Raw genomic sequence first — 18,411 nt, forward strand, 5'->3', positions numbered from 1 at the left:
TTCACTGCTGTGATGTGTTACAAACCATGGTACCACCATGCGTCCTGAAGGGACAGAGAACAAAATGTAACAACTTATATGCCTGTAAACTCCAGCCACTGAAAATGCTTCTCTCCACTCTCTGCCATCCACAGGACTGGCCCTTGCCACCTTTCCCTCTGCCCTACCCTGTGCCATGAAGGCTGTGCTCCAGCAAAACAATAAATTTGGCTGCCCAAGATAGGGCACAACACTCATGCTGAGAATGTTTGGTAGTGCTGGTGACTCTTTCCCCTGAACATTTTAGAAGTGGTGCTGGACAAAGCAAACCCATGTAAGCAGAGAGGTTTCATAACGCCTCTTTCAAATAGGTTGTTCCTGCAGATTTCTAAAGCCTGTGAAATAAAATTAATGAATATTTTCCAGCCCCTGCTCTCCCTGAGAAGGCGGCCAGCTGTATCTTCTGCTGCTGCTGCTATGGCAACACGTATCAGCATCTCTCGCCTCCAGTGCTCTGCTTCCCTCGGCAGCCGGGCTCCCCACTCCCCTGACACAGGGACGTCGAGGAGAGACAAAGAGTCCTCTGTGCCCCAGCAGCCGGCCAGGAGCTCAGTGATGGCTCAGTGCAGATACCTACAGAACACGTACAAACAGTTCTGTGTGCTCCCACTGTTAGCAAAGGGGGCTGGGACTCACCTGATGCCTGGCTGCACATCAGAGATGCTCACTTCCCCCGGAGTGCAGTGCCTGGGTAAAGACAGAGCACACAAAAGAGGAGATGGGTGGGACAAAGGGAAAATGGGTGACAAAAATGTCACAAGGAGTTTCACCATCTCTCTTGCAGAGTTTGGGTGATCCTATGGGGTGGGAACTAAAGCTAAAATGGGAAATACAATAATGGGGATGAAATAAAGAATAACAGAGATGCAAAAGGGAAGGACAAAAGAAAAATGATAGGAGGGAAAATGGTGAATGTGCATGCTGTTGACTGTCAGATTATACAGAGATTAGAAAAGTTAATTTGCTAGAAGCAAAATAAATTTTTTTTAAATGAAAAAATAATAGGTTTGCTTCACTAGCCAGTCAGGACCCTAAACCTTGCTTATTACTAGAACCAAAAAACTAACTCTTATAGAACCAAAATTCAATGACATTTTTTAAACGCTGCTATACTCTGAGCCAGACCAGGAACCATTTTAGGTAGAGCTTGTCCTCAAAGCTCCCATTCCAAGAGGGAACACGTTCTATTGTAATACAAATCAGTAAATAACATATCCTCTCATATCTGTAATACATTTGGAGACCTCATTGACTACAGTTGCATATGTTTACACTATTTTCATAGCACCATCATCAGAGCTGTTGTACACATATCTTCAAAGAATTGAAGATTTCTAAATGAACCAATTCACAAGTGCTGTGTAAGACCATCCTCATCACTCCTTGTGTGAATATATTCCAACCCCGACATATCTGAGGTCCACCTAACATCAAAATGCAAACACTTTCTTGGTATTTAAAGGCAAATCATAATAATCTTACTGCCATTTCTGTGACACCAACAAGCATAGCTCCCAAGCTGCCAGACCTTTCACTGTTCCTCACTAATTCTTCACTACCAGCACCATATCGGTTGCTGGCTGTCATGGTCAAGAAATATCCTTTTCAGTAATCAGAAGGAGTGGTTCATAGTTTTGAAACCATTCTTTTCTTTGCCACCCACAGGCTGAATGGATGCTCTGGTCTCTCAACTGGGCTCAGGAATTCACTTTTCTCTCTGGTAGGTGTGGCAGAAAAAACACCTGCATGTTGGATTTTATTCAGGCATGGGAGGGCGCAGTAGTTATTTAGAACACCTTCACTACAGAAACAGATATCCCCGGCCTCTGCCCGAGGGCAATGGCAACAAGCCAGAGAAGTTATCCCGTTAGAGGGGTCTGGACAACAGACTGGCCCTGGACTGCACTGAAATGCTACAGTAAAAATCTTCAAACTGATTTGGAAATTTCCACACAAATGCACTCTCAAAAATTGAGATTATAGGTCAAATATCCTGCTGTATTTATACATACGATTACTTATATGAAAATATAATTTCTTCTTGCAGGTAAAAAACGTCTTCAAGTTTTAATTACTTCTTCAAAATTTCAATTTTTTAAGTAAAAAACAATGTAGACTTTTCCATTGCTGGTTTTATCTGTTTTATTGGATCATGAAAAATTAACGGTGATTTCAAAAAGTACTGAACCCTACTGATAGGACAGTAAAGATGAGTTATTTCCTTCATAACTTAATTGCAAAAAATTTACAAAACTCCACACAAATGGAAATTAAGTCACTTATGTGTTTGAAGCAGATGCTTTTTTAGTATGTGACCTAATTATTTCTTTCAGAGTTGTGCTACTCATCCTTCTCTGGCTGTGTTTTGTGCTTTTCTACTGCTTTCTCTCTGTTTTCCTGCTGTGCTATATGAGATAATAAGCAGTAATTGTGACACTCATCTGCCCAGGTGTTATGGGCCTGCATATTGGCTTGGGACAGGGACATGTAGCTGCATTTAGAGTGGAAGCTGTTAAAATTTCAGCTGTCTGGCTTCACTCAACACCTTGTCTTCTTAAAATTTATTTCAATGAATGAAGCATCAGACAATATAATTTAGTAGTTAAAGGACTTTTCTATTGCAGCTAGAAAGATGATCTTTGTCTGAATACAATCTTTATATATATATTTTTTTAAACTTGAAAAGTTACAGAATCATAGAATAGTTTGGTTTGTAAGGGAACATCAAGGGTTATCCAGCCCAACCCCACTGCCATGGACAGGTTCACCTTCCATTAGACCAGGTTGCTCAAAGCCCCATCCAACCAGGCCTTGAACACTTCCAAGGATGGGGATTCACAGCTTCTCTGGGCAACCTGTTCTAGTGCCTCACCACTCTCACTGTAAAGAATTTATTCCTAATATCCAATCAAAGCCTACCTTCTTTCAGTCCAAAGTCTTAGCAGTGGCTAAAGTCCTTCTTTCTGCACCTGCCCCAAACTCAGCTAACATTGCTTCTTTGGTTACTCCTACTTTATAATTCTTTTTCCTCGTGTTTCTACACTGGGAGGAAAAAAGAGCAACAATTCAAATAATTCTGTTCTCTCTCAGCTCTCATATGACCAGAACCATCAGCTTTCCTTTTATGCCCATCAAGATTGCTACTTTTAAGTGATGCTGCGGGGAAACATCTTTCTTTCCCTGAAAAGAAAAGGCCAGCAGAGACTTAGCCAGAGACCTATAATATCCCTTAAACAGTGGACAATACTGTTCCTCATTGTGGGTGTCAAACCTTAGGCCTTTTCTGGGTATACTGGGTACAGAGCAAGTGAAGGATATCACTTCAGTAAGCATGACATGGGAAACCAGCCTCAAATTTCCTATGAATAATTTGTTTAGTCTCACAACAACAGGCTGCCAATTGATCATCTACAGAACCTGATCCTCTATCCTGTCTCAACATTTACCCGTGTCCCTCTATGGACTTCTGCAACATTACCTGCCATGAAACCTGTGAAGAAAGGCAACAAACCTATGGGTGTAATTTTTCCGTGTTCTTCCAAAGAATGCACTCAATTAAGTAAATATTATATATCACTGAAACAGCTTCAGCATCACCAGATATCTGAGTCCTTATATGCCCCAGCATTCATGCCATAAAATAATGCTGTACCTCCATATTAAAGAATGGAAACCTAATTACAGAATCTACCCATATACACACTAAAGTAAGTACAAGACTATGAGAGAACGAGGATACAAACCTGGTCTTCAAAGTCCAAGGCATAGACTGTACCTAATTTGTTTCTTCAGTGTAAAGGAGTGTAAAGTTGTTGCAGAATGGCAGCATTTCCCTTCCTTTTTTTTTTCTTTTTTTTTTTGTTTGTTTTCTGTTTGGGTTTTTTTGGGTTGTTTTTTTTTTTTTTCTGGGACGAAATTCAAGCCTGTGGTTTGTTTGTTGGAACCATGAGCTCAACCATGAGAATTCTTCCTTTCCTGCCCACAGCATGCTCCTGTCTACCCTTTAACCTGCCATAGTATCTTACATTCATTTCAGGCTTTTAAGTTTTGCAATCCATTTTTACTTGTCTTACACATTTTCTTATTGATGTTCTCACAAGAGGTGATTTTAAAATCTGATATTTTAAAACCAAGTGAATGAAGTGTTTTTGAAGTACTGTTTCAAGTAGTAAAAATCCCTAATAACATGATTGGGTGCATGACTCTTCAAAACAGCACAGTCATTTATACTTTAATACATTTCTTCAGCCTACTGTTTAATGAGGAAGGTGATAGAATGTCAAGAAGCCATTTCAATGCTTTTTTTTGAGCTCCCATTTAGAGTCTCACTATATTAAGCCCTTCTTTCAGGTTCAGCATGTGTTCCTGCTCTTAAGATCTACATAGCTAAAATGTCCAATTTTAGGAAGTCTAATTAGGCAGTGTCTGTTTCCGAAATGCAGCTTGTCTATTAGGGCACAGCATTTTCATAGTGTTTATAATGAGAAGAAAAATATAATGCTACTGTCAGTGTTCAACAGATGATTTACAGACTTTCATGGACAGAAAACATATAGACTGTCATGTGATATTTTTTGATTAAAACGTTTTAAAAAACAAACCTGAGATAATTTTGTTCATACAGAAGACAGCAAAAGCGTGCATAAAATGAAGACTCCTTCTTGATAGCTATTCCATCATAATGATACCTAGAAAATTTTAAAAAGATGAACTGTATGATTTTCAACAAGTCAGCAAATAATTCATAATCTTCTTTTGAAAGCAGATGATCATTCTATTTAACCAAGAAAAGATCAAGTAGAAAAAACTATATTTGTTTTTTAAATACTGTTGAATGTTTATTTTCCCAAAGAGAAATTAATCGCACAAACTTTTTACAAATTCCTTTTAGCAGTTTTTGTCCCGCAATGATACCCTCTTCTAAATGAAATAAAACTGAAACCAGTGAATGGAGTGCCTCAGATTTGTACAGGACAGTTAGTGAAGTCAGGAACCAGATTCTCAGCAGACAGAGGTCCCCATATCCCCACGGAAGCTGAAGGGCTTAGTGCAGCTGTTCCTTGGCCATTTGCAGTAGCTCAGTGACTGGATGGCCCATCAGTGCCATGGCAAGCTAAAACTCAAGAAAACTGCCAGACCTTGTCTAAGAGTTATTTGAGCTCAGTGAGCAAGAGCCACCACCTGTGCTACCAAGGTGCTACAGCTGGCTCCTCCCAGCTGGGCCACCAGGAGCCAGGGGAACAGTGCCGTGGTTTGGGGCCACCTGCAGCCAGGAGCAGGTAACCTTCTGCTGCTGGGGAGAGCGTGGAGGCTGCCAAACACCATCCCAAATCCTGTCTGTTGTGAGGAGGAGCCTAGGAGTGTCTGAGGTGAGGCACTCCCTAAGTAAAGGATCTCCTGGCTCAAGCTGATAGCAAGTCCAGACTAGTGGAGACAAGTAAGGGCATGTTGTTCTCAAAGCCCATACTTGACAGCTACACAAAATGCTTGTCAAATTATTCAGTATCAATGACCTTAAAACATCCTTTTTCCTGGTCTAGATGTTCAGCCTGCGAGTATAACTTTGGATATGAAAAAGCATCAAACTCTCCATGTTCTAGAAGAGAGGGAAGGGAAAATAAAGTACATTTAGGAGGAGGACCCAAAGCTGTCTGATTTAAATGGCTTGAAACTGTGCAGCATTTTCATTGACCATCAGTATATGCTGGGTCACTCCATGGATGTGTCCAAGGACAAAAACCACAATATAGGCATTCATCATGGGTGCCACCCCTGTGCATCTCAGAGCCAGTCTTTCCTGGCCCAGAGATGCAGTGTCTGAAGAGCTCTCAGTACGGCTGTGATGTCTGGCAGATGCTTCATGCAAAGCATGCTGTTAATAGCCAGTACAAATTGGAGCACTAAGGTCTTTTAAAAAACATTCCAATCTGGAATTCATGCCTTACCAAAGCAGATCTGATGTGGTGACTTTCATGGAATTAACTCTATTTTAATGTCCTTGGTTATACCATTAATTACTCTGGATCTTGTGTTGTGTTACAGACTTGCAATCAGCAATTCAGCTGCCATATTATAATGCTGGGGCTGAAAAGTTCAGCCACTTTAAAATTTTATTAGAATGGTTATAAATAACATTTTCAAAGAAAGGACACAAACCCGGTACCTGATACTCCCTGCTGTGGTCCGCTTTCTTGTCACCAGGCCTGGGAAAACTAACTGAATAAGCTGTATAAACAAGCAGAAAATTAGAGATACTTGGCAAATTAATTCTAAGATGCAAAAATATATCTGGCACACTTTTTTGTCTTTAATCACTTTGCTTGCTTTACATCATTTCCAGGCTAATACCTGTTCTTACATGCCTCTCATGTTTTAACTGTTGAACTAAACTCAATAAGGCATTTGTGAATCCAGGGCTAAATAATTTAAGGGATTACCTGTCTCAAGTAGGAATTTTTTTATAGTTTGCACTAGAAAACAGTGCTCACACCAAGAGACCCACTGCAGCCAGGGCAGGATCAAACAGCTGGGGGAACTTGAAGGTGCCCTGACGGTCCATATTCTGCCAGACCTTCAAGCTTTATTCATTTAAGAAGGACTTACACAAGGGGCTTCACATCCTCATTTACTCTTGGCAAGTGTACTGAGAGGATAGGGCCAGACTTATCTATCTTAAAAGGACATGAATCATGCTGCAAAGCAACCTTTTGACCACTCTGGTGGTGTGAACTGAGGTCATACAGCATCTGTCAAGCTTGGGCTCTACAGAGTAATTAGATACTGCCAGGGCAATAATCCACTTCAGTACAGTTATCCTGCATGAGCTGTCCTGTGAAAACAGAGACTAACTCAGGACACTCGGGTCCAGGACTAACCCAGGACACTCTAATATTCCCAATATAGCAGGATCAGAGGATTTACTCCCAGTTAGCAAGGAGTGAGAAGTGTCTCCACTCAGCAACACAAAGCTTGTACTCTGTGCACAGTGTGTTGTTGGTCCAAAGGCCTGATAAAGGACTCATCAACACTCACCTCTAGTTTTTATGACAAACCTGTTCATTGCGTGTTTCTGCATGCACCCACCCAGCTGCTCCCTTTCTCAAATTGATAGTTTATCAAAATCTCATTTTTCTAAAAGAACAATCTATGAAACAGGGGCTTCTGTGGCACAAGACATATCCTTCCTCACACTGCCATTTCTTACAGAGGCAGTGATGGCAGAGGCATAGGGCAGACCAGGTTAGCAGTGGCTTCAATCACCATAGTTTGATCCACATGGAGCTGGACTGCAAAAGCCCTTGCAGTCCACACACATGGAGCACAGTCAGGTTACTACAGTTTGGTAAACTATTAATAGCTCAGCCCATTATAAGTTGTGGTAACTGATTACAAATGCACTCAGGTGAAACCAGGATTGCTGCAGTTCCTGCTCTCCTTGTCTCCTTGCTACAAGGTCTATTCTCTTCCTGCAGAAGGACAAGGCACTGGGGAGCTGCTTTGGGACGTGTCAACTTGCACTGCAACAGACTCGGTTGGTTGAGGCTGTGAGCAAATAGTTGCAAGCACCAGCCCACAGCAGCTCTGGCTCATCAGCTCTTCCATGTGACCAGACTCATGTTTCACCTGTGCCTGTCCCAGCCCAAAAGTAAAACACATTAGGGTAAACCACACGAAGGCTTTGCTTACAGGTGGCAATCAGCTGTGCTGGGTACAGGCAGCATGGGATTAATCTCATCTACACAGCTACAAGGCAGAGAAGTCTAAGATAGTCACTGCAGACTACGTAGTCAATAGGAAAAAACAAATGGCAGTTCTGAGGCCCCTTTCATCCTAGCTGTCTGAGGTGACTCATTTAGTGGGAGGAAACGTGTAACTACTTATTTTTCTCCAGTGGCTACGTAGAGATTTTTAAGGGGACAAGCTTCATGACCAATGTCTGTGCTGAGCCAGGCAAATTCTACCCACAATCTTAGCTGATGGGTGATGATCCATTAAGCTGTGGTAATAAATCACACCGGAGCACTCACTCAGATATTAATTTTCAGCAAAAGTGATTTAACTTATCCAGTAAAAAGAAATTAGATTCAACTGAATTGAGATAAATGATTCCTAGAATGGGGTTAGCCACACAAATGAAATTGACTTCAGGTACAACTTTTACTTAAATTATTTTGGGCTTGTGTTAAAACAAGGCTTAGTAGCTCTTACTATGGGAATTAGTAGAAAGTTAGCCATAAAAAATAGGAAGTTCTGAAGTCTGAAAAAAGGTCGTGAACAAAAATAATAACAAGGCTTTCTATCTTCCTTTATTTGTTAAAAAAGGTTGAATAGTTATGGGTGTTGATAGCAATTGGGATTTATAAGTGTTAATTTTCCATGGGTTGTATCAATTTTTATGTAATAGAAAAGTGGAACTGTTAGAAGGAGATTCAGTTCTACATTTGCATTTGTTTTGCTTGGATGGTTCTGCAACAATTTTTAGGGTATGTTTGGAACAAAATCTCCTCAAGTATACTGAAAAGGGAAAGTATAAAATTATGTAACAACTGAAGGTATCTTTTAAAGACAGAAGAATCATCTCCTTGGAATGACTTGTGTAACTTTCTGCTGTTAAAAAAGGAAAACTCTAAAACTCTAAAATATATTGGCAAAATAAATCATTGCTAGTGTATCATAGACCAGTTCCCTGAAGAAAATAAATTCCATCCCAAACACTACTCTTTCCTCTGGTACAAATGTATCTACATGAAGACTTAGCAGAAATACATTAGAAAACACACAAGCATAATTCATTACATATTCTTTCTTCTCTGTGATTTAATGTCTTTTGATATGCATTGTGTATAGTTGATGATCAGGCTTTCTCTTTAGACAGTCCTACTTCTTCTCTTGTATATCCTATCTACTTTGTACCTTTCCAAAGGTGGATGGATGTACTTGAATCTTGAAATCTGGATTGCAGGTTTCAATATAGAGCTCATATAGTAGCCGACAGGGTACAGTGCATCCTCCACACAAATAGAAATTATCAGCTAGCCTTTAAAACAAAAATCATCAATTGGTTATGTCAGAGCTGGAAAAAGAATTGTTAGATTTTTAGTTATCAGATTTACAGTGAACTCTGTAATAGTCACTCTGATTTTATAGAAGCATAGAATCAAAAAAGCTATGTTCTTTATGTTAATCTGTATCCTGGGAAACAATATACTTTTTCATATAAGTATATATATGTATACTCTGTTTATTTTTAACTTTTAAAGCCCTATTTTCCTGTTTTCAACATGTAAGAGAGGTCATGTGAGATTCTGCTAAGAAATTAACTAGTTCTCGTAATTTTTTTAATTAGAACAATACGACTAAGTAATACATCAACACCAATACAGACAGTATTAGAATTTCTCATATGCAAAATATTGTTATATCAAAGGATCTAACTTTGGTCTTCTAAATAGAAAAGTATCCATTATGCAAAAAATAATAATATGAGCATTTTTCCACCTAAAATGTGCAATATGGTGTTTTGGGACAGAGTACACAAACCATAAAGGACCCCATTCTGTTTTCATGTAACCTCACTGATTCTAGGGCAAGTTTAATAGGAGATCAGAATTTTAATTTACAGTTACTATATAGCAGAACTGTCAGAACTGAAACATGCATAGCTGTTAAAATATCCATCCTTTTGCCAAATCCCTGATTCATCCTACTAATCAGAATGGTCATAGTTAAGTAAATGCAACTACTTGTGTGAATAAGGTGAGGAAAACGTAAACTTGGTTACCTACTAGCCTAAGATATTACCTTCACCAGGAAAAAATGATATTTAATTACAAAATAATGCCAATGGTTTTGATGTCAGAAGGTAATAGGCTACAGTACAAATATGGGAGCAAAGATGAAGCAAAGGAGCAGAGATTAATTTTCAAAGCATGACACATTGCTCATATCACAGTGGTTTCTTGCTCTGACTCTGTTTCTGCTCTACCAAATTATTTATGCATATTTAATTAATTTATCAGCTTAACACTAGTGCAGCACAGTACCAGTCTTTACTGTGTCTTTACTGACAATCAAGTTGGTTGGGCAAATAGACTTTTCACATTCACTGGGTGTGATAGGTCAGTTGGATTTTAAATCAGCATCCTCTGCTCTAGTACCCTGATTTCAGGCAACCCAGTTGTTTATCTTAGTTACCTTGGCAGTAGACAGTGGATAAGGTCTAGAGCAAATTGGCTTGCTAGAACAGACTGAGAAAGAATATTTGTCTCTGTGCAGCTTGATGATGTTTACCTCACGTGTTATTTGTTCCTCCTCCCATTTTTCCATTGAAGAGTGCTATCTGCTTCCCCCAGCTTTCCTTCTCCCAAGCAAAAGACCCCTAAATGCCTCACTTATACCTCCTTGAAGACCATCTCCTCACCCAACAACCCAAGAGGCTGTGCTGGGCTCCCTCCCAGCTCTTCACCACCTCCAGCCCCACCATCCAACAGCAAGGGCTTCATGGCCAGACATGAGCAGGAACCTGCACCCAAAGAGAGGAGATCTGCTGCTCTAATGGGTCATTTCCCATCATCAGGCTAAAAGGTAAATGAAAGTTATTCTACATAAGAGTCCTGAAGAGCTCTGCCTCCCAGCAGGCAGAAATTCTTTTTCTTCTAGAGCATCTCAAAACCCTTCACAATTGAGCAGTCTCAGAGGAGATTAATCTTAAGTTCAAATTCATCCTTAATATAACACCACAAGAGTCATTGGAAGTGCATCAGAAATTAATTCATGCTCCAGTAGCTGGTTTCTGCCAATAGTTTTTCCTCAGCATTTAACTACTTAGTGACAAAGTATTTGGGAATTCCATTTTGTGATTTTTTTGTCTATTAAGCTGCCAGTCTTTTTCAAATAGTAAGTCAAACACCTTCTTAGTGCTGACACATAATACAAAAATACTCCTATCAGGAAAACAATCCACACAGAAAAGAGCACAGCACTCATCTTCTTGCTTATTAGCCCCAAGGTTTTCAAACCTGAGTTTTTATGGCATGCATCAAAACAAAACTGTGAATAAAGACGAAAAAATCAAAAGGAAGTCGCAGCAAGGGAGAAAGGTAGAGCTTAAAGAAAAAGCACGTGGAAAGACCTCCTCCATTTATCTATTGTGTATGTGCACACTGTGTAGGGTTTTTTATCTGATTGATTTTAGGACCTCACATAGACTCCAAGTGTTCAGGGTTTGCCACCTATTCTATGTGAACCCTCAGCAACCAGGCCATTATACACGTTGGCATGTCTGATGTTAAACCATTTCTGGACCAAAATCAGGTTTGCTATTGGAAATGCACCAACTGTAAAATGAAGCTGAACATTTAAAATTTTTTAAAACATGAAAAGAAGGCTGTCATGATGAAAAAAAAATCATTCGTTCATTCGTTATGATTCAGTTTCATGTTGTGTCTCAGACCTGTTGGATGGATGACCTTGTATGAATCTCTTCCTTCAGTCAATTTAAAATGGGAGCAGTGGTATCTATATCACAGTGAAAACACAGACTAACTCCCACTGCTCAAGTACCTCTGACGGGGAGAGGAAAATTATTTAAGATTACTTGCTGACAAGTTAAAAGTTTGTATGTGTTGTTACTATTTCCCAAAAGCTTCAACATTATTTAGGACTCCTCTGTGCTTGGGGAGAGAAGTAAAGGAACCCTGGTTTCTCTTTGGCTGTGGCATGGCAGATGATACTCTTCTCAAAGCCCAAGAAAATAGTGGTGACAACCTTCCTCCACTACACAAAGCATCTCATTAAGGAGTTCGACCCAGGGAGAGCCTCCAGAACTGCCCTGCAGCATCACACCAAGTGGATGGCTGCCAGAGGCCAGATCCCAGCCAGTGGGCTGTCTCCCCCATGTCAAATCACCTCCATATCTCTTAGGCTTATGGCAGGAGATGGTCTTTCAGGAACATGTCCCTGCTATCTTGGTATCGTTTATGCATCACCATGATGATGGGGCCTTTGTAGCAAACCCCACTCTTGTCCTAGATACCCCGAGAAGGGTTAAAAGCAGGACTCCTACACTCCCCGTGGCAAGGCAGATCCTGCGGGCCCCCGGCAAGGCAGAGACGGCCGCGCCACTTCCCGCTCCATCCTCGGCCACGGCCCGTCCCCGGCAGCGGCAGGGGGCCAGCACGCACCATTGGAGGACGGGGAGGTAGGTGAGGGAGGTGGGCCCGAAATAGGCCATCTCGGCCGGCTCCGGGACGGGCTGCTGTTCCGAGTCGTCCATTGGGACCGGGATGGAGGGACCGGGGCCGGGCAGTGCCGGGAACGTCGGGTAACGGACGGCGGGTAACGCACCTGTCCCGCGCCTGCCCCGCGCCTGCCCCGCGCCTGTCCCGCGCCCGCCCCGCGCCCGCCCCGCGCCTGCCTCGCACGGCCCCGGGCCTGTCCCGCACAGCCACGCCCCGCCCCGCACACAGTCCCGCACCATCCCGCTCCTGCCCCGCACAGTCCTGCGCCTGCCCCGCACAGCCCCGCACACAGTCCCGCACCGCCCCGCTCCTGCTCCGCACAGCCCCACATAGCCCCGCACAGCCCCGCACACAGCCCCGCCCCGCTCCTGCTTCGCACAGCCCCGCACAACCCCGCTCCTCCTCCACACAGTTCCGCACGGCCCCGCCCAGACCCACTCCTGCCCCGCACAGCCCCGCACAGCCCCGCTCCTCGGCGCTTCCCGCAGTGGTTTCCGCGCCCTGCGGAGAGCTCGGGGGAGCCGCGGCCCCGGTGCGAAGGGCAGCTCCACGCCGCATTCCTGGCGCCCGCTGCTCCGCCGCCAGATGGGGTTTTTGTGTAGGAACTGCAGGCGAGAAAAGGATGCGGTGGAAATGGCCGATGGTGCGGCGGCGCTTCTGAATATCACATAGTGGCAGGAGAAGAGGGAATAGCTTCAAATTAAGCGTAGGTTTAGATTGTGTGTTAGGAAAAAATTCTTTACTGTGAGGGTGGTGAGGCACTTGCCCAGGTTGCCCCGAGAGACTGTGTATTCTCCGTTCCTGGAGGTGTTCAAGCAAGGTTAGATGGGGCTTTGAGCAGCCTGGTCTGGTGGAAGGTGTCACGGCCCATGGCACAGGAGGTTGGAACTTAGTGATCTTTATGGTCCCTTCCAACCAGATCGTTCTGTGATTCCACGATTCTGTGATTACGAGTGCCACCTTAGAAGTTTTTGCACATCTTTAAAGCCTTGCTTTCAGAGTTTTCAACAGGAATGCTGCAAACTCCCATAATTTTTAAATTTCTCTTTGATACAGATAGATGAAAGGTCTGTCTGCTCTGCTGAAACCCTGTAAGCACTTTTCCATCACAAGTATCCATTATGCAAAATGAGCTTTGCTGCCATGTGACTGACAAACATAAATTATGTATGGCTAGAGCATCTAAAAGCTTACTAGTTCATGGCTTTGGGTTACATCAGAGCTCAGCTTCTCAGAAACTCCCACAGCTCTCTCCTGTTAATTAGCTTCCTGAAATCCCCATGTATGACACAGACTGGCTTGCTTCCTTCGTTATGACAATATGACCAAAGCTAACGTTGGTAGAAAGCAGTATTAAAGCAGTATTAAAGCAGGAGTAGGGAGCACGACACCAGGAAAGGGAATTTAAGGTGGCAGGTTACCGTTTTTCTGGTCCCTTGATGTACCTTGTTTTTGAGGAGCAGTGCACACAGATGTCATGTATGGTACAGGTTGATTTTAATCTGTGAAGCCTCATGCTGTGCTGAGGAGCCCATGGGAAGCTGATGCTCACTCAAGGGCCCCTGAACCAAAGCCTTGAAAATACTGTCTGCCAAAAACACAGGTTAGTGTTAGTATGTGCATTGTAACCAGTGCAGTCTGCCATCAATAACTGTACTTAATGGCTGATTGTGGAGGCTTCCTTCAGTAGCTGCAGTTTTTGGTCTTGATTTCGTATGTCTGCAGTCTCCTGACCTCCTCTGCGGCACATTTAATTTAGCAAATACTCCTGCAAATACTGTAGAGCAAAAAATAAAAGCTTTCTTGTGTTGAAGGAACTGTTGTAAGGACTAACAACTGTGATATTGCAGCAGCTGTGAGATTGTGTGGTGCTGCCATGTGAGCACTCCCAGTGTTTCTGCTGCAGGTCTGGCAGTAGATCTGCCTGGGACACTCACTGCCAGTTCGGGTGTGCCTGTCCATTCTGCACTCAGAGCAGTGCCCTCCACTCCGTGACCTAAGGAAGAGGAAACCTCATCTCCAGTTTCCAGCAATTGGCTGGCTTACGTGTTTGCATGTGCTTCTGAGTCCTGGTCATAGCTCTCAACGTTCATGACCAACAACTGACTTTTTGTGACTATCTGAAACTACACAGTGAAATTCCCTAGGCCCAAAGACGCCTTAACAGGAAAAATCCCCAAAAAACATTTACATCTTAGCTAAAACTGAGGAATGATAAATAGAATATTACTGTGGTAACAGACTGAAGTAAGGGAAATGACACAGATCAGAAGGTCCCTAGACAGCACCTAATACTCAGAAAGGTTTTGATGAAAAGAAGCAAATGCTGCACAAAAAAACCCTGTCCAGTTACTGTCCATAGCTTGAGAGATACCAATTAGGTCACAGCATTTTTCCTGCCCAGTTTGCAGATAATGAAATAGACAAATCTGTGTGCTGTTCAGGTCTTGACATACTTTTATTTGATTAGGGCTTTCCCATGTTTTTTTTCCGAAAAAGACTCTTTATCTTTCAGATAACTCTAACAGTTGTACTTTTTTGTTTGTTTATTTGTTTTGGTTTTTTGGGGGAGGGGGAGTGAGTGGGGGAGAAGGGAGATTCTGACTTTAAATGCCAGGCTTTTATTGGAATTTGGTTGAAAACCTAAAATCAATTTCTTCAGTTTAAACCAGTCAGATAGGACTGGTGAATATAGATTAGGTCAAGCTGTAGTAAGTCTTTATTGTTGCATAAGCTGAAAGCTGCAAAGCTCTTTATTGTTGTCATGCACATACTCCTTGCATAAAATTACAGAGTATATAATGAACATGCACTTTGACTGAAAAAAGATTTGGTATAAAATTAGGAGTATGGTTGAGCAGATTAAAAGGTGTACGAGAAAAGCTTCCTTCCTCTGACTTTCATCCATAACTAGGACAAATTTAAATCAAACTTTGAGGTAATAGACATCTCCTAAACGTTGTAAGGAGTGTCTTTAGCACAAAATTGCCCATTCAGATTACTGTCTGTCCTCAGCTCCCCCATCCTACAAGAGATTTGGATACCTTGGGAGATTTGGATGCCTTGTAAGGTAAACAGATTATGTAAGAGCTCTTGCTGGTGACAGCTGTCTTGTAAAGGCAAGTGCTAACATTTCTCAGATATTTACAGTTTTAGAAATAAGTGTTTTATAAGTTTTTTAATGCTTAAGCAAAAATATGTATGAAACAATCATTAAAGCAAGTGAATCTACTACAGCTTCCACCATTACCAGCAGCAATGAACATATGTGACTATAGTAAATTGTATGTTTCCCCTAGAGTTGCAAAAGCCTGAAGGGTATTTTCTACATTCATTCTCAGGTAGGGAGGAATGGGTAAAAGAGTTTGAAAAGGAAAATCAAAAATACAAATCCTTCCCTCACACCCACCAAACCAAGGTCCTGGAGCAACGTATCATTAACTTTTCTATAAGAAAAGGTAAAAGAATTGGGTCACTCTGGGTGTAAGAGACACGCTGGACAAAGGCAAATATCCCAATTTGAGAAATGTGTCAGTACATTTGATTGGTTTGGCATTTGTTTGTTTGATTGCTTGTTTGTGTTTTTTTTAATTTTATTTTTATTTCTACTAGTTGACATACCAGGGACAAAATTACATCTTGTGCAAAGGTTTACTCATTTTCCCTTCCTTTGACATCTGAATAATGCCAGTGATCAGGCATTACCTAAATCTGATCAGTTTACTATGAGCAGAGGTCTTCAGTCATAGTTATCTTTCAAACTTCAATTTGAAATAGATCACTTGAAAGAATCAAACAAATACAAAATTCATTTCTCGTTGTATCATGACATTTGAAGCAGCAGCAAAAACAAAACAAGATTGCAACCACCCCCTCCTTAAGTATAATGCTTTAACATTGTAGAATGCTATGTCCTTCATAAGCCAAACATTGGACATGAATGCACATGAGGAAGAGGAATGCTCCTCTCCCAAGTGCCTATGGCATGTGAACTCTTTGGTGTATGAAAATCCAATTCAGCAAAGCATGTCAGCATGTTTGTAAGACTGCTTCATTTCAGCAAAGCATTTAAGAATGTGCTTAAATTTAAATATGTACTTAGCTGAATCGTTCTGCTGAGTGGGGATTGATGGCTGAATTGAGACATTAAACATTAATGAGAGAGCTGGGAACACAAAATAATATGTAAATTGGGATGTGTCCTGTCATGACTAGAATAAACTGATTCAAACAATGCAATCATTGCATGACTAAGATCTCTTGAAAGATGTGAAGCCATTAGAAATACTTAAGACCTGGTGGCTTGAGATCGGACACAATCACTGACAATCACTCAGTCTTTCACTCATCTCAAATCACCTGGTTTTGGAGTGTCTGGTGGAGAGGCTGGGTGAAAATCTTTTGCACACAGTAACTGAAATACTTACCTGTCTGTTGGCACATCGTTAACTCCAGCTGCTGCCCAGGGCAGTGTCATCTAGTGATCTTTTAACTAGGATGAAGGACGAACTCTTTGCCTGCTTTTGGTCCAGCCACGCCTGGCAGCAGAGTGTCACTGAGCAGCTCTGTCCCTCTGTCTGCAGGGACTCTGGTGTGAACCTTTCCCTGGGGGCCCTGCTGGTCACCCTGCGTGTGCCCCTGTATAGGGCAGTGCCTCTGGGAAGGTGACTGTGGAGATGAGGACTGTGGTTTCCACTGTGTGCTGACACCTGCTCTTTATATTTCTTGTTCTTTAGACCAGCTTGGAGCAGCCAAACAGTTTATACAATGACTCATGAAGATGGAGATATGGATAAAAGCCTATCTGTCCAGAAGAGGCTGAGGTAATGCTTGCAGGAGAAAGCAGCTGCTTCATTGCTGCTTGGCAGAAGATGTTGCTGCTCCTCAAAGTAGAAATAGCATTTTATTATGCTTCCTTGATACATTATTTTTGTGGTTTTGTTTAATTTTCTACATTTTGGATGCATACTAGAGTTAACTTTCTGTTTAATACGGTAACCTATTATTAACAGCTGTGCTACAAACTCTGAAATAGTGATGCTAGGTTTGCATGTCAGAGTAATTTGTACAGAAAAAGAAATCTGTACAATAAAAGCAGTGGTGAGTCATGCAGAAAAGCCCCATCTATCTCAGAGGCTCGAAACAGCAGCTCTTACATTGGCTCCTGTGCCTGGTTAGCAGACATCATGCAAAAGACCCTTGATTGCATTTGTGTGTCAGGAATGTTAACAGAGTGAATCAATTAGTTCTGAAGTAAGGAATGGCATTAAGGGCAGCTTTCAAACGTGTTCACAGTAAAGTCCAACTACAAAAGTTTTGAAAAGAGACAAAAACATCATCCTCCTCCACAAAAATAAATACAGACTTTACTGTCTGTAAAAGAGGTGCTTTCTTTCTTTCTTTTTCTTTAAAACAAAAGGTGAAAATGTTTCACTTAAGTGGCTACATTAACCAATAATTTTCTTGAAATTACTTGTTGGAAGATTCAGCATGGTATTTGACATAATTAAATGACAATGCAGTTAACAGTTAACTCCTCTGACAGTGAACTTTATTGTAACAAATACAAATCCTGCCTCAGTAATTTTTGAGGGTAAAGCATATGTTACATGAGTGATGTAGTTTTATCTTCTCACCTTTTGAATATCTTAGGCCAAATCAGAGAAACATTATATGCATTTAGTGTCAGGGGTGGTATGATTAAAACTGCTTACAGTTCTGTATTCCTATTATTCTTTTACAAATCATGTTTTATCCTTCAGACTAGAAAACATAGTAGGAGATAGTGTGATTTATGCCTTGCTTATAGTTACATAACTGACATTTTCATATAATATTTTATCTCAGATTACCAATAGATTCGAGAGAGAGAAAAAACACCCTAACAGACTTAATAAGCCTGACCACTGCAGGAACAATGAAACCTGAAGTACCATGACCCATCTGAACTGTTCAGATCACCAGGACCCCTCTTTGATCAGGGAGGTAAATTAGACATCCCTGACCACCTAATTTATTCCATGATTGCTGCATGGTCTCTTTCTTAATTGCATCTCAAGCATTTGTGACTTGTCTATGCTTGGCTTTTGTTCAAGTAAGTACAACGTTCATTTATGTTGCTGGCAGCAGTGCA

At 41.6% G+C, this 18,411-nt stretch overlaps 1 protein-coding gene across 1 annotated transcript in view; it reads right to left on the minus strand.

Annotated features, from left to right (window-relative positions):
• Nucleotides 1-18,411, minus strand: part of RFX8 (regulatory factor X8) — a gene marked incomplete at its 5' end in the record, with an annotated part of 73,828 nt that overhangs the window by 20,575 nt on the left and 34,842 nt on the right. The window contains 3 exons of the mRNA XM_088159338.1: nt 676-726; nt 4,641-4,727; nt 6,203-6,264. Of these exons, the coding sequence (XP_088015464.1) occupies nt 676-726; nt 4,641-4,727; nt 6,203-6,264 (200 nt within the window). The remainder of the gene's footprint in view (nt 1-675; nt 727-4,640; nt 4,728-6,202; nt 6,265-18,411) is intronic.

The sequence above is a fragment of the Sturnus vulgaris genome, chromosome 2 (assembly GCF_052056855.1).
Source record: "Sturnus vulgaris isolate bStuVul1 chromosome 2, bStuVul1.hap1, whole genome shotgun sequence".
NCBI lineage: Eukaryota > Metazoa > Chordata > Aves > Passeriformes > Sturnidae > Sturnus > Sturnus vulgaris.